This window comes from Thunnus thynnus, chromosome 7 (assembly GCF_963924715.1).
Source record: "Thunnus thynnus chromosome 7, fThuThy2.1, whole genome shotgun sequence".
Classification (NCBI taxonomy): Eukaryota; Metazoa; Chordata; class Actinopteri; order Scombriformes; family Scombridae; genus Thunnus; species Thunnus thynnus.
In genome coordinates, this window is record NC_089523.1 from 26,965,603 (window position 1) to 26,982,692 (window position 17,090).

Here is a 17,090-nt window from a genome sequence, read left to right on the forward strand (position 1 = left end):
ACAAGAACCTGGGTGTTCACATTGACAACAGACTGAATTAAGACCAACATTGAGGCTAATTAAGAAGATAATAAGAAGGGTTTGAGAAGACTGAGGAAGCTGAGATCCTTGAACACGTGCAGCAAGATGTTGCACATCTTCTACCACCTTGTTGTGTCCAGTGCACTGTACGTTGCTGCAGCTTTGGAGCCAGCAACACCGACAGACTTAATAAACTCATTAAGAAAGCCGGCTCCGTAATTGGCTGCAAACCAGACACCTTTGAAGTTGTGGTGGAGAGGAGGACACTGAACAAACTGTGATCCATTATGGATAATCCTGACCACCCTCTCCACCACCTACTGGCTACAGACAGCGGAGCACTTTCTCTGACAGACTAGTTCAGTTTCATGGTCACAAGGGCCGACAAAGGAAATCTTTCCTTCCCAGAGCAATAACTCTCTATAACACCTCAGAGAGAACTCTCAGCTTTATAGTTTCTGTCTCAACCAATTTCTACTCTGTTTTGCTCCCTCAATAACTTTGCTCATTGTGAATTTGCACATTTTTATACTCCTGCTCCACCTCATTGCATTTTTAAAACTTCAACAACTTTGCACACTTGTCAAATGTATATAGCATGTTTATATTTTACAGTTTATTATATTTATAGTGTACGCTTAAGTTTTTTCTAATATTCTTGTTCTGAGCTATTTTATTTTATTGTTATTTGTTGTGTTTATTTTTCTATAGATATATATTTCTCTCTTCTAGTATTAATATGTATATTTAAGTATATTTATATGGATAACCTGCTGCTGTAACACAAAAATCTATCTATCTATCTATCTATCTATCTATCTATCTATCTATAAAATATGTTGACATTACATTTTCTCAATTAAGGGATTTAGATATGGCTACTAATACTTATGCCATGCGTACTAACACTAATACATTACCAATACTTTTATCACTTTTGGCTAAAGCAACACAACATTAAGGCTGCACGAATCATGACTATTATTTCCAAACGTAGCTATAGGAGTTTACGAGGTATCCATGAACGCACCAGAAGCATGTAGGGAATGATAGTAGCGGTGAGTCCAGCCCCTGGGTGGGGATTTGTGTGATTGATGGTCACCTACCGAGAGTGTTTCAGTGACTCGCCCCCCTCCCCGCCCCTCTCTCTTTCGCTCTCTCTCTCTCTTCTCGCTCTCTCTCTCTCTCTCTCTCTCTCTCTCTCTCTCTCTCTCTCTCTCTCTCTCCACGTCTCTCTCTCTCTCTCTCTCTCTCTCTCTTAGAGCAGGAATGTTGAAACAGGAGAGCAGTCAGTCAGCGCCGCACGTTTCTTCTGCACCGCACAGGAGTGAATAATTGATCATCGTCTCGGTTAAAATGTATTGATGAGGAGAAAGTGATTTGTGAACGGATCCTGCAGTTACTTTTGGATTTACATTCTTAGCTCGAACGCATTTCTTTCCCCGTTTCCTCGACTGAAGAAAAGTTTGCTTTGAGACCCCGCACAGCTGGAGTCCGCAGATGGAAATAACCTCTCAGTGTACACCGAGCGCACCGTATTCCAGAGGTCTCCCAATATGTAAGCGTTCTTCTTCTTTCTCCTCTTTCCCTTTCTTTGCCTTTCTTTTCATTATTCACATTCCGACAGTGTAAGCACTGCGATAACACAGCAGGTTCCTTGAGGTCACCCCTAGCGAAAAAATCACTTTCTGTTCCTGCAGGGACTTTTATGTTTGGTTAACTAAATCTCCAATTTCCATTGGCTTCATGGTAATTAATAGATATTTGTATGGCATCATAAAGTACTCCCATAATATGTTAAATACTGTATTGTTTTTTGTTTTTTTGTAGGGCTGTGTGTATAATATCATTTTAAAGTTTATTATCATTACAATGGTTTCCGTTGCTTTCTGTATAAATCTAGGCTACATTGTCAGCAGCTATACCCAATATTTCCTGTTGTTCCAATAACAAGCTGTTGGGATGTTAATATGCATATTGATCTGTGTCCTAAAGATGCTGAATGTGGTGAAACACTGGCTAAGATTTTTTTGTTACTTCTTATCATTTCCACTGGGTAATAAATAGAAAAAATCTTAAAGAACCGTGCCTAAGTAAGATGGGTAATAAGCAGCTTATGAAACTATTCAGTTGATTAATTATTGGCTTGTGTTCAATATTCTGTGAATTAAATCATTATTGTATTGGATTTATATTGGATAACTGTGTCTATTTTATTAAATCAGGTCAGCTGTATTTACTCTACTTACTGGCTTCATTTTAAGCCACAAAGGACTTTACAGAAAACCGGATCTAACTAATCAACAATGAGTCACAAAACCTCATGAAGTCATTCTTGACTGTATTATTATTGAAGGTCTGTTAATGAGTAATCAATCAATCTGTTATTTCCTTATGTCACTCCAAAAGCCAAAAACTTTATAATCATAAATGATCTTTCTGTCATTGCTAAATCTGGTTGTTTCTCTTTCTCCTGACAGGGACCTGGAGTCACTGAGAAGGTGAAGACTGCTAGTGTTAAATGCTCACTGCAAGGCTTCCCAAAACACTGCGACTGCTCATATAACTGCTGTTAGTTCAGTGACTGTGTGAACTGTTCGCAGACTGTTTACCATGGCGTCTAGTCTGACATGTACGGGTGTTATCTGGGCCATGCTGTCCCTGCTCTGTGCTGCTGCCTCCTGTGTTGGCTTCTTCATGCCCTACTGGCTGCTGGGGACACAGATGGACAAGCCAGTGTCCTTTGGCACGTTTCGACGCTGCTCCTATCCGGTGCGGGATGAGGAGAGGCAGGCCACAGTGATGCTGGAGCAGTGTGGGCGCTACGCCTCGTTCCACGGCATCCCGAGTCTGGAGTGGAGGATCTGCACAGTAGTGACGGGCGTGGGATGTGGCCTCCTCCTTCTGGTGGCGCTCACAGCACTCATGGGCTGCTGCATCTCTGACCTCATCTCACGTACAATCGGCCGTGTGGCTGGAGGCATCCAGTTTGTTGGTGGTAAGTTTATGTTTCTGAGGTGTGTGTGCGCGTGTGCCTGTAACCAACATTGACCCTGCGTTCACAGTGTGGTCAGAGAGTCGCTCTGTTCTGACCAACTGTGTGCAGTGCAGAAGCTCTGAATGCATATGAAGATCATGTTTTGAAGAGTCACGTTGCATATTTTTCAATGCTTTGTTTTGCACTGAAACACAAGGGGGAAAACTACACCTTCTCTATGACTATAAAGTTATAGGTGTTTATAGAGAAGTGAGGGGGGTTTAATGGCTGTAATTACCTTCTCATCAAATTTGATTTGCACTTGCCCAACAGAACTTTTGTTCATGAAACAAAATCACATTAGTAAGGAAACAAGGAGGCATAGAAATCTTGTTAACCATGAAAATTTTACCTCTGGCCAACTTTTCTTGGCCAACAAACCCACTGTTGGGCCAGAAAAGCTGTTGTTTCCTCAGATACTCGGCTCCACAGGAAATGAATAGTCTCCCAGTGAGATGTTGGTCACGTTACTCACTTTATGACGGTGGATCGGTTTACATTTTTCATAACTGCAGTTTAAAACTTATTCTACACATTGCTGTCTTGAACTTTTTTTTTTTTTTTGGAATATTTGAAGAATGTTTGAAAATTCTCTATAATACTCTCCAGAGTAGTAGATGTCACATGAACCTCCCTGCAGTTTGTTGGCTGCAAAGGTGTAGATTTTGATGAAAAATGCAGGTAGCGGTTCTGCAATAGATACATATTTTATAGAATATTGTGATAATTCGTTTTTTGTACACATTTTGTGAAATTCATTGGTCAAACATTTAAAAAACGGAGCCCTTCTCATTTAAGAACACTTGGATTGGGCTCACATTTTGTAAATATTGTAGAACGTATAAATTAATAAAGAAAAACCATCATAGTAGAGCTGAGTTTCATAATACCTTTCTGTATCTTACTCTGACCAATCATTTTCCTTACTCCCTCCCTCTCTCTCTCTTTTATGTGCTGCAGACTTCTGGCATAAATTTATGCCTTTTGTTTTTAGGTAAACAGATGAAATGATGGAAAATTGAGGTTCATTTAGGCCAGAAGCATGCCCAAAATATGTCAGTGTGATTTTCTGCTCTGGGTTTGATCCAGAGTGCGCCCCTTCAAGTTGAAAAGAAACCCACGCCCTTTCTCTCTGCACGTTTGTCTTTGCAAAAAATAGAGTCCCGTCCCGGTTTAAGCTCCGGCCGTGAAAGCGCCTTTTTTTTTTTGTTTGTTTGTTTCATTACGGTAAATGGACACGGCTCTGCACGGCACCGGCTTTTGTTTGTGTGTACTGTTGGTTTTGCACATGTATTCTCCCGGGATGTGAGGTCTGAGGGAAGTCTTCCATGGAAGCTGCAAGTTTTTCTGCCCTAGTTTAAGAAGCTGCGGTGCTTGAGCCCTCTCATTAACTCCAAAACGTTTGCTCACATACTGTGGCTCACCACTCTGCTATTTACAATCCCCACCACTTCAGTTTTGCTTTAAAAAGTGATGTGACAGAAAAGCAGGTTGCAGGCAGATTTGACAGAGCTGCCAGGTTTTTCGGAAGGATAAATCTTCAGAGGACCACCACAACGCACCATGTCCTAGTTCTAAAAGGCTTAGCTACTTAGAAACATCAGTATTAATGATGTATAATATGGAAGATGATTAAGGTGAAGGCTTGCTGGTTTATTCAGAAATGTGCACTTTTATGTAAGGAGAGCTCCTTTTAAGCTCACAGCAACCCCATACATATAGCATTATAGCAAGCTGCTATTTTTGGTTATAGGATTAAAAAATCTCTGTCTGTCTTTCTTACGATTTCTCTCTTTCGTAGAGTCACAAATCCAGATACGCTTGAATTCAGATGGAGGGAAAGCAAAGTAAGGCGCAGTACAATACAAGGGGCACCGTTCAGATCTTTTTAAACTTGAACGCTAGTGAAGCAAAGGGCAGAGATGTCTCAGAAGGGCTAATTGGAAGTGACACGATTGGGAAGCTTAGTGGGCTGCTCCCCGTATTGTCTTCTACCACTTACAAAGAGTGTAGCAATGTCGAGGCAGGCATGGAAGTTGAGAGAGAGAGAGAGAGAGAGAAGACAGCATACCTGATGATTGAATCATTCTGCTTTCACTTATTAACCGAGAACCTCACCGAGAAATAGAGATCCACAGGGAGAAAACCCGAAATGTGTGCTGAGAGATACGTATGATCTGATCTCAGCAATTAGCGGGAACGGGGAGCGGGAGTAAATGAGGCGTACAGTCGGTGAGGCATCGCATGTGAATTCACCAAATGCAAAGGAGCTTCACGGTTCTTCGTCTGATGCCGGTGTCATCCTCCTTTTGTGTTTCCTCTGCTGCTTTTGTTATCCACTAATGAAGAGTGTCTTACCAGAGCGTCCGGGGCCTCTGGGCTGCCACAAGTAAAATATCCAGTTTATATCTCCCTGCAATTTATCTCAATCCCATGAAATAGATTAAAACTGAAAGGATTTATCAGCAGTTTATCTCATTAGCTGACAAAGAATAATTTTAACGATAACTATTATTGTTGCTAGTGTTGTTGTTTTCCTCTTATAATGATGTTTTTTTCCCCAGTTCGCTGTGGGCAAGTTGTTCCAGAGCTGGTTAATTGCCAATGGCAAAGGCCCAGATTTCCTCTACAGGCCAGAAAGCTAGAGTGTGAGTATGAGAGTATGAGACTGTTCTGGCTCATAAATCAAAGACTTGAGATCTCTGTGCTGCTTACATTAAACAACTGCCTCTGCTGTAGTTTAGTTATGCAGCGGTGCAGACTCTAAACGACTGTGGCACAGACGGGAGGTTCAGACTTTAAAAGATTCTTGACTTGGATTTGGTTGTTAGGGATTTTGATTCCCCCCCCCCCCTTGCAAAGCCTTGCCTTGTCTTTTCGGGTACCCCAAGCAGATCTGCACACAGCAGGAAGAAAGCTATTTAACATTTGTTTTCGACAGTCATGATTTAAGAACTCTTATGTACATTTTTACATATGCTATATTTCCCCCATGGCATGATAAGCTGCTGTTAATATATGCTTTTATGTCCTCTTTTATTTTTTTTTTCTCTTTCCTCTCTGCACCTGACAAGTAGTCTTGTTTTGACAGTTTGCTCTTTGATTGCCTCATGATGAGTGACAGTTTGACGGGCCCTGTGATGGGATGACTGGTCTGCACCAATTAAATGTTAGGGATAGCAATGGGATCCAGGGGCCTCACCGAGTCAGTTTCTAATGGGCTTTTTTTTCACACTGATATGCTCCTTTCAATATTTCTGTTTTTTTTTGTTTTTTTTTAATGGAAATTAAAATGTGACCACATCACATGCCTGTGGTGCTGGTGGAGTTTGAGAAAGAAGGCCAGATCAAAGGAGTTTGTCTGAACTTATGCTGAAAAAGAGACAAATACAGCCAGATTTGGAAAAGAGAGTGGTTGGGAAATGCAGGGTTGTGCTGCAGAGAGCAAGAGGTAAATTGTAAAGGCCTGTTAAAATAGCTATACCTAGAATGTGCATTGTTTAATATCCTTGTTACATGTATTTTATTGTTGAAGTAAGACTTCACTACTACTTTCTTTTTTTACTTGATTTTCTTTCATTGGCTTTGCTGCTTATTGTTCTCTTAATCGGCCTTATATCTTACTCGAACACTACAAAGCGCTGCAGAATCTGCAGTGAAAAACTTCAAATATGTTTGAAATCTGCAGATGTCTGAAACGGCTCAATCCCTGGCTCAGACTGCCTCTCTGACCCGATCACACCAAACAGATTTCCACGATGGCGCTGTGCTCTGACTTGGCTCCGACATCAAGATTTTGTCTCAGATCTCAAAAACTCGTCTGAGACAGTCTAATTCATGGAGTGTGCGACTGGCTTTAAGGGATTAATAGGCTTGTGGTGTAGCCAGCTTCCAAGCCCAGCTATAGTTTAAACGAAAAATCTCAAAATAATTCAAACACTGGCCGCAAAACAAAACCAGAGTAGTGTGATCTAATTTTTCTCACACCTGATACAATCCTTGGCGCTCCATTTCCAAAGATAACAAAGGACTAATTAGTGCTGTTGTTTGCTAAATAAGAAGAGACAATGGGATGTGTTTCTACAGTATAGCATCAACAAAAGAGCATCTGAATTTCAGAAATACCTCTTTGCTGTAGAATGAAAGCTGAAATATTTCAAGCCAGGGGGTTGTTTTTGAATAATCAAATCCAACACAGCATTGTTTAGGCCTAAGAACAGAGAATAGTAGGCTGTGAAGTTTGCTGATTTTTAACTCTTTTTAACATTAATAGTAAATGTCCACCCAATGTATGTTAATGTCAACTATAGCCAGTTACCCTTTTAAGACAACCAATCAAATATAACTGGTGTGATCCAAAAAACAAACGTCCCACAGCTTGATTTGCAGCATTTGAAGCTAAAATAACACCACTAGTCATATTAGGAGAGGCAGCGATAAAGCATTGTTCCAAAACATGCCTGAAATATCTTTTAAAATATCGTCCTGACCTGCGGAGAATGTCAGCTGGATTGAAATTATTTTAACTCTTGGTAAAAATGATATAGATATAGGGTATATTTTATTGAGAATGTGTTGAACTGCTGTATCCTTGAAACTGAAGGTGAAATAACAATATGATGACTGGCTGTACTTGGCCTTTTTCGATGAGTTTGTTGGGATGGTATGTAGGAAACGAACCGTTCAGGGGGAGCTGTGGACCTATGAGGTATAGCTTCCCCAAGGGATGTAAAAAAAAAAAAAAAGTTTGAAACAGCTCAACGCAGCATATTTCACTGCCATATGGGAAGGTTGTGGTCAGCAGGGAATCTATAGATTCTAATTTTGTCTGTCATTCTTGGGAGAGGCACCGAGATCTCTTTGCAGTTTTTTGGAGGAAAATTCATTGCCATGACTGTGGGACAGGCTAAGAGCATTTATTATTGATTAGAGACATTTAATGTCTATTACATTAAATATTACCCCTGGGTTCTGACAGTTCTTTGATGAAATGAGATCAGAAAAATGTGGGTTTTCGCCGGCATTTCTACTTTCTGAAGCTCCCGTGTGAGATTTTTTCAGAATGACATGACAAACTTGTAATTAATTTGACAAACATTTATCTTTTGACCAGTTGCAAAGCTTTTGGTTTTAGTAGAATAGGTGAAATGAGAAAAGTGAGTAGAACAAGAAAGTCCTAAAATTAGACTTAACTGTTTCTCTCTTAACAAAAGGACACGCTTGTGAGGGGAAACAATGCGATGTACTGGTTCCAGCCTCCGCAGTGTGCACAGGCTTGTTGGCTGAGCTGGTTGAATACTTCCCACAACAGCCTCCGCTCAAGCCGCAGTTGATCTGAAATATCAAATAATTGGCTGTGTTGCCTTCTGGGACAGCTTCTCCATTTCGTTTTCTGGTTGATTGGCTGTTTACAACTCTCTGCCAACATGTTGTTTGCCCACACTAGTGTGGAATGTCAGTAAATGAACAATATGAAGCCACAGAGAGAATACACACATGAAATACGTTCAACTATAGGTTTATTTCAATCAAGATCGCCTCTGTTTTAAGCGTACCACTTGCTGTTATTTCCCCAGATATAACCTGTAGCAGCCAACTTGAAATACAATATCTCGGTCATGTGTTGTTCATGCCAGATGAAATTCAATTTACCACATCTGTCTGCTCTACCTCTGTAGCTGAAAGTGTGTGTCAAAGTGATAAATTTAAAGACATGGAAATAATTTACAGATGGGGCTGCCATTGTGGCTTCCATAATGTTGCCAAGGGCTATTTGGCACAGGAGTGTGTTGTCCTGTTTGAGAGCCATACCAGCACAGCTAGGAGCTTTGTCCTTGTGTCGGCTTTGTAAGTTCTTGCCAGCTGGATCCCACCCAGTCCCAGAATGTGTGCTTCCACTCCCCTCTCACCACCAGCACTCATTTTCAAGAGGTACAACAAAATTAAATCACATCCATATGAGGAAGGCTCTGGGATGAAGAGCTCATCTTTCAGGGGGAGTATTCTGTCTGGAGCAGTGTTTCTTGACAGTCATTGTTTAATGGTGTCGGATCACAAGACATTTCCGGGCGATGGGTAAATATGTCCCGACGCACCATGTTATCCTTTTACTTCCAAAAACCTATCTGTATTCCTTCCTCCTTGTAGGCCTGCCAGTCTGATGTGATGATGATGGACTACGCTGTCCGATCTGCCATGTAGGCATTGCGTAAGACTAATGAGATAGCACTGGCCCATATGTTTGAGTGGAGAAAGCCAGTCCATTTCACTACAGACAAGAACCTCGTGTAATGGTTTTTAGAACGTTATCTTGCTCTTCATTGCTTATGTTTCCGGCCGCTGATGGTTATAAAGTGGACGTCTTTCCCGCTGGATTGATTGATCACCTAAAGTGCAGGCCACTCTTGCAACACTGTAATGTGCTCATTCAGCCTGGCAGCTATTTTTGCTCATCATACAGTTCCCTCGAACCCCCACCAACACCACCACAAGGGTGTTTGGAGTCAAAGAGCAGGGAAACATAGCTTGTGCGCCATAGGCAGTCTATTTTCTCCAACACTCTGGTTTATCTTTCTCCTTCACCCTTCACTCTTTCTCAGGATGAACTCACACCTCCTATTCTGCCCCTCTCCTTTCAGGTTACTACAGTATTATTTGCGGTGCTCTCAGTCTTTAACTCTCTATTTCAGGCTTGTTTCACCTTTCCCCCAGTTCTGCTTTCTACCCACCCCTCTGTGTCCTTCCCCTCTCCTTCTCCATCTCTTTCGCTCGCTCCCCTTCTCCTTCTCTTACTGGCTGTGCACATTGCTGTCTGATGCGAGCTGAAAAAGAATAGATTGGGCCAGCACCCAGTGACCCGAAGAGTGGACCTGGACTCAGCCAGAAAGACAGAAAGAGAGGACGGAAGAAAAAAAGAGAGTGAGACAGAAACAGAGAGAAACAGGGCGGAAAGCCCAGCATCAACAGGGATTTAGTTTTGTCAAACAGGAAGTCTGGGGAACCAAAGGACAGACAGAAGGGTTATTTCAGTCTGTTCCTCTGTTAAGTCATTGTTTTCACTGCCATAGTAGCAGGCGTGCTGCATATCGGGTTGTTTTTGTCACTCGGAACAGAACTGTTCCAGAAAACGTGTCTGGTGTGTCTGCAGTCGTGTCTGGCATTAATGTAGCCAAAAAAAAAAAAGAGAGCAGGAAAGTCTGACAGTTTGCCTGACCATTTTGGTGGTGCCAAGTCCAAATATTAGTCAATGAATTGATTAGTTGATGGTTTTGGTAATTGAAGTAATCTAGCCAGCAAAAATGACAAACATTGTCTGGTTCCATCTTCTCAAATATGAGGATTTGCTGCTATTAATATCATAGTAAATTGAATATATTTGAGCTTTGAACAGTTGGTTGGACAAACAATTTGAAGACATCACTTTGGACTCTGGGAAATTAATCAATTCAAAACGTAATTGACAGTGTCATTGATAATGAAAGTAATCGTTAGTCGCACCCCAGAATCCTGGGACCTAATTTCTTTGAAAACTGTTTGTTTTCTAAGATTATTACCCAGGACATTCTCCTCTGGTTTAAGAGAGACGGAGAAGCAGACAGAAAAGTAATTGTGAAGACATATCACGTCTTTGCCAATGACACCTAAAGCATTGTATATGTGTGAATGGATGAATCACCGCGTAGACAGATGCTTAACAGATGGTGGAGGCTCCGCTTCTCTGTATCACCGGTGACACACATTGCGGAGGGCATGTCTGATGTCGCTGCCCCAGCCTGTACTTACAGTAAGCAATAGTTCACAGGTAGGAATACAAGAATAAACCCCTTTTCATGTGGTTTGAGCCTTGTTTGAGTCCTTGTTTCTGTAGCAGGTAAACCCTACTTTTTGAACAGAAACACAAAGACAAAACAAGAAAAAAAAAACTGTTTTCCAGAACGTCACCACATGTTATGTCTAATTAGGTATGAAGAAGATGGAAAGCCCACGTTTGACCCGTTATACATCTCATAGGGAGTCAGAGGCCATGAGTCGGCTGAATAAATGAATAAGTATGGATTGGATGGAATGGATTTGAGTCCTGTGGGATAAAGTAGTTTGCTCAGTATTCATGCCCTGTTTTACAGTCTCACAGGCGCTGTGCCTTTAACACTACAGTTAATTATACCCTGAATTAGATCAGGGTCAGTGTGCAGCTCTGGAAGAGAAGAGAAACCTTGTCCCTCAGTGGGTCACTCAGACACATGAAGCCAAGCTGTTAGACAGAAGGGGCAGGTGAAGGTGGCGTAAAAGACAGCTGAAGATCAGATCAGAGGAGGACGGGCGTCACCTGTGCACATCCATTTGTCTGTCATGAGACACCACAGTCTGTTAATGACTTGGTGACATTAGCATGCATTAAAGCTGTTTCTTGTTCTTGTATCTCACTGCGTTCCTTTGAGTCTGGAAGTGGTTTAGTGTATTAATGTCGCGTGTGCCGAGGCCAGGGCCTGCTTTTCCTGTCTGCCTTAAGGAATGCTGGGAATTTGAGGTAAATATATTCTGTTGCCCCCTGCTCCCCACCCCCCCACCCCCACTCCACCCAGCCCCGACTTCTCCATTCTCAGCACTGCCACAAGTTTTATTTGAGAGGCATGCTTGCATGTGTTGCACAAGAGAAAGTGTTTGAATTGAGTACTTTTCACAGCATTCCTTGTGTTGTCTTTTACAGCAATGGGCCAAAATCTATATTTAGCTTGTGTGTTTGTGAATGCTAACAGTGGCAAGGATTTTTCCGTTATGAATTCACATTATATAAATTAGATGCGGCAAGACCCTTGAGAGAATGAGTGTTTGTGTGTTTAGTGATCAATACAAATAACACTTCATTTGAAAGAGTCAAATGTGCATTGTGGGCTTTTTTTGAAGCCTCGCACACCATCAAAGGCACCTTGGCATAGTAATAAGCAAAATGTCACTTCCGTCATTATCATAAACTGACAACCTTGTAATTGTGCCGCATGAAATTATGTCTCAGGAAAAAAAAAAAAAGTGTGCATGCTTCAGTTTTTGTAAGGCTGACAGAAGCTGAACAGTAATCTCCATTTTGTGGCCCATGGCTGTAGTTGCGGAGACCGGGGAGGGTTTAGTGTTTGGGTGGAAGGCGACACAGTGTGATTCCAGCTTTGCTTTACTTCCCAGACTCTCATTCCAGCTGGTCAGCAGCAGTTGGGTGGGCTCTTCCCATTATAGGATCTGGTTTCCACAGCAGCATGGGGTTGCAGAGCTAAAGCACAGACGGGGAGAGTGGGAGGGTCAGCACAACATTTGGAGAAATCCCCAGAGTCCTGTAGCGGTCAGTGGTCTGTAGCTCAAGATAAACAAGTTAAGCTACAAGTTGCCTGTAGATTCAAGAAACAAAACACCACCGTTCTGCTGATAGTCTCTTCATCTCCCAAAGTCTATTTTTACTCTCCACGAGCAGATAGTCAAGCCTCAACAGTTAAGCAGCTCCTTGTTGACTGACCATCCTGTGAACCCGAAAGAAAAAAAAAAAAAAAAAATTCAGCGGCAACAGCAAGACATAAACAAAACTCAGCAAAAAAGAGCTTGAAGTCAGACATTTGCCCTATCTCACCAGCAGACACAGGCTGTGAAAGTGCTCTGGAATAAGAGGCCCGGAGATGGGATGCTCGCTGTGCGACTGAGTGGACGGATGTATTTTGAGAGACTCCGTCCAAAATGCAGCCCTGTGAAAGCATAACACAAGGTCTCTGGAATGCACAAAGTGAGCTTCATCTCACAGAGACCTCGAGGAGACTATAAACAGCACAGAAGACATGCTCTACCCATATTTGTATGTGTTTATGAAGATCAGCAAGAGCTGATTGCCATATATAGGATTGTTGTGTAAAACTGTTTGGTGGAAGAGCTGTAAGGAGCTGTCTGAGGTTTGGAAGTTATTATAAAATGCCCTGCAGAACAGTTGTTGTAAGACATAAATTGCTAATAAAAAAGCAGAGGAGTCTGAATCTAAGGAACTTGCTTTGACAAGTCGGGTCAGATGAAGTTTACAAATAGCTGTACAGTAGGTGGGGATAATGATATCGGCACTGATACCTTATCTCTTTCCTCAACTGTTATAAGAGCATAGAACATTAGCAAGACAATCTGCCCTTTATGCCCGCTCCGCCTCTTCATCCGCCACTTTCATGCACTTTATTACCATTAGTCACATATTCTCTTTACTGTGTTCCCTTATTTTCTTGTACATGCTCTTTGTGGTTAGACAGAAACAAAATATCACTGAAACTGAAATGAAAAGCGAGAGCTGAGAGTTCTGCTTCTTTCCAAAAGGGAGCATGGGAACAAAGGTACTCTTTGATCCAGCTGAGTGACTTTGCTCTCTGCACTAATTCTGGGCCTGGACTAGTCTGAGGCCCCCCCCCGGTGTTGTTCTCCCAGGCCTGACAAGCCAACTACATCCAGGTCCTCGCCCATAGGCTTGCTTACTATGGGTCCCCATGGCAACAGCAACCTGGCTCTAGTTACAGTAACGCCAAAATATTACAGAAAGTTTTTCCTTGGTGTGATTTAGAGCCATACTATGACTGAACCCAGGGCTTTTTAATCACATATTCCAGCTTTTGCTTTAGCTGGCTCATGAGTTGATGTCTCTAGCGGGAGATGGTGTGGATGAATCGAAATGATTAAATATGAGTTATTCTCAGGCTTTATAGACTCGCCAACATAATGAAAACACCAATCTTCAGTGAATGGCTCCAAAGATAATGCAAACACTGACCACCATCATTTGTCTGCTTTGTGTTGTGGCTTTTATTTTAAATAAATTGTCGCAAAGACAAAGTAATCTAAATCCATTCAAAAGTGAAAATGGAATCAAATTTTTTTTTTCCTGCCTGTGTCTGAGCTGTTCTAGTATCCAACATCTGAAAAAAAAAGTATTGATTTTTTTATGAAATGCATGAATCTTATTACAGTCTCTACACTCTAGTGTTGTAGTCTGAATCTGCCTCTATGTGAGCATCATTACACGGGCAAATTGGAAGGAAACCAGCGGGCTTTTAACAGATGACTAAAGACAAGGGTGTCACCTGTAAAGGTGAAGCAGAATGGAGGGTTTGTAATTACAGAGTGATCATATGTGGAGCCAAGCCCTTGGGAGCTGAACGGTATTGCTCTGCTGCCAGTGATATCACTCAGATCTACTTATCTCCTGCACCGCCAGCTAAGACTTGATCATTAGTGAATGTGTCACTATCATGACCGTCCTGATAGTGCTACTCCAGTGTTGGTCCTTTTGTTGGCATTCCCCGCAGGGCGACTCCCTTCCCTCCCCTCCTCCTGCTGCCTCCTGTGTCTCTGGCAGAGCATGTAAATGCATGAAAACTGAAGATACGGCTTTCGTAAGAAAATTGTCAGAGTTTCCTTTCAAATTCAATTTGGCTCATTCACAAGGAACGTATTTGATGTGATTATTTCAGGAGGAAATTATACAAATAAGAGAAAAGAAGAGATCCGGCTAATTGCTTATCATAACAACATAGTTTCAGTAGCTGGCTGAACTGTTTTGACAAAGTGATAGCAGGTTAGAAGTTGATGTTATTTTTCCTAACATCACTGAATCTCTGTGAAAGCTGCTGGATCAAGTGGTGAAGTCCTCTAAAGCTGTTCTGCTCAACATGTTTCAGCCTGACCATGATGTGTTTCACCATCTGACATTTGAAGATAACCACAGAGTCAGTGGCTGTCCGGAGTGTGTGTGTGTGTGTGTGTGTTTTTTTTTTTTTTCTTTTTTTGTTCAAACAGAGAGCACTCAGCCTGACTCATGATGGATGCCGAATGGCTCGTCATGTGCAAAGAGGAAGATAATAGAAGCCGAGAAGTCACAGGCACTCAGGCCTGCTGATAACACGGTGCAGACTGTCAGTCACACAGCTGAGTGGACAACGTGTAGGTTGTACCGTTTTGATTGCCTGTTTTGATATCTGATTTTTGATTTGATGTTACGCTGATGTGTTTCTTCCACAGTCGACTGGTCCTAAAATGATATGTTACCCAATATTGTTTTTTCCACTCCTGTAACTGCATCAGCTCTGCCATGTAAGGTGGAGGTGGAGGCAGAGGTGGCTATTATAGAAGCAGGCAAGTTTGGCATCCGTCATTCAGTAGTTACACTGCACATCACCCATGAACAGCAGTGACATCAAGGTTAGTCTGTAAGCCATCCGGTAAACTGACCCTGGCTGCATACACAAAATGTCAATAAAAGCAGAGACAGCTGTGCGGTGCACAAAGACCTTGCAATACCCTGCTAGGTTTTGGGCAGTAAATGTCCATTATTATCTCAGCATCTTCCCCTCCAGCCTCCAGTGTGTCTGGAACTCTGAGATCATTTAGCTCCCACTTCCTCAGGCAATGCAGTTGAAGATGAGTTATCCACTATTTTGTCTGTCCAAAAAGCAGAGAAACAGCTGAGAAGCATGTGGACTGGCTGGCTGTTGATCTGTGCTGGAAATGTCCTCTAGGATAAGAGGAGGATTTTATTATGTATCTTGGCTGATGCATCCTGTATGGTTAGAGCAACTTCTGGATCGACTGCAAAGCAAGAGCTGTACCTCTTAATGAAAATCAAGTGGCCACTCTGCAGTCTGCTCTGTTAGAAAAAAAATGGTATGTCAGTCTATTCTACAATGCATCTCTGTTGGTCTGAGTGTTGAATGATGGTGCAGTCGTACAAACACTTGATCTTGACCAAAGCAACAGGAAAACAGCCTGAATTTAACTGAAAAAAGCCGTCTTTTTGAAAGAGCATCAAGTGTTTCAGGGTGGAGTTTCCCTCTAAAGGTGCTAGTAGTCATATATACTGTAACTGAGTGAAGTATTAATATGACTATTTTCACTGCAAATTCAGGATTAAAAATATGTGGTTTAACAAGGAGGGAAAAAAGAAAAGAAAAACAGTCCAAAATGAAATGTCAAAGGTTTCAAAGGAAAATCTGACAGCTTATTATTTTAAAGGATTGTATTCCCAAGGGTTTGGAGCTTTCATGTGCTGGTGTGAATCTCACATTCTCTGCCTCTTCTTCATGCTCTCAGTCCAAAAGAAAGCTCATACTAAAGAAAGATGGCAAATATATAGTTACTGGTCAAGCCAAAGCTTTGTTCTCTATCCTCCAGAGACGCTTACAAAAAGAAAGATTTGAGAGAAGCTGAACACTTTTTCCTGAGCAGTTGTTGGCCAGCTACTGGCAACTGGTGCGTGGAGATTTCCCCCGGCGGCTACATTCAGTTTGAAAAGATGCATTTAGAGTACACATACACCACTCCAAACTCGAAGCGAGAAAGGCACTGATGTTTTACAATTAGGCTACTCTCAGCTGAGTTACTGCAGAATAGTTTTCACTGCTGCAACATGTGACAGAGGGATAGCTGCTAGTCAATAAAGCGCTGTATAAAAACCCTTATGGTTTGATAAGAAAACCAGATACATAAATGGGACGAAGTAACCGGGGCGTGGTGCTCTTAAACCCCTTTGGGCAAGGGTTTGTGATTCCCTTCGTGGAAAAAAAAAAAGAGTTTCCTCTCTGAAATCTAGTCAGAAGCTCCCCTGGGTTTTCACAAACATCCTCTTTCTTGGAAGACAACTGAACAAAACAACAATTCAAAGCGGACAGCTTGTACAGAGGTATCACAGGGATTTAAAGGTGTGTTGTCTTCGAGGCAAAGTATTCAAACTGTCATCCTTCCCACTGCTTATTGATGGGCTCTCAGCAGGGTGTCGCTGAGTCAGGAAGACACCTGCCCTGAGCCACAGTAATCTGTAATCATGATCAAAGCTCAGATCCGTCAGCTGGGAGCCCGGTAGTGTCCTTGCTCAAAGCTTTGTTGTTTTGAATGTGCTCTTCTCCCTCTTGGCGAGCCCTGCGGGCAGTTACATGGGGGGAGAGTGGCAGTTGAGGGGACAGCACAGGGTGGAGACTCAGACACAAACAGGCACCAGAGCCGGATACATGACAGGGGTGTCTGCAGGACT

At 42.1% G+C, this 17,090-nt stretch overlaps 1 protein-coding gene across 1 annotated transcript in view; it reads left to right on the top strand.

The window, feature by feature from the left end:
- The first annotated feature begins 1,264 nt into the window (after positions 1-1,264).
- LOC137186362 (lipoma HMGIC fusion partner-like) overlaps positions 1,265-17,090 on the top strand; it is a 46,408-nt gene continuing 30,582 nt past the window's right edge. Inside the window, exons 1-2 of the mRNA XM_067595236.1 lie at positions 1,265-1,579; positions 2,502-3,019. Of these exons, the coding sequence (XP_067451337.1) occupies positions 2,635-3,019 (385 nt within the window). The 5' untranslated portion in view covers positions 1,265-1,579; positions 2,502-2,634. The remainder of the gene's footprint in view (positions 1,580-2,501; positions 3,020-17,090) is intronic.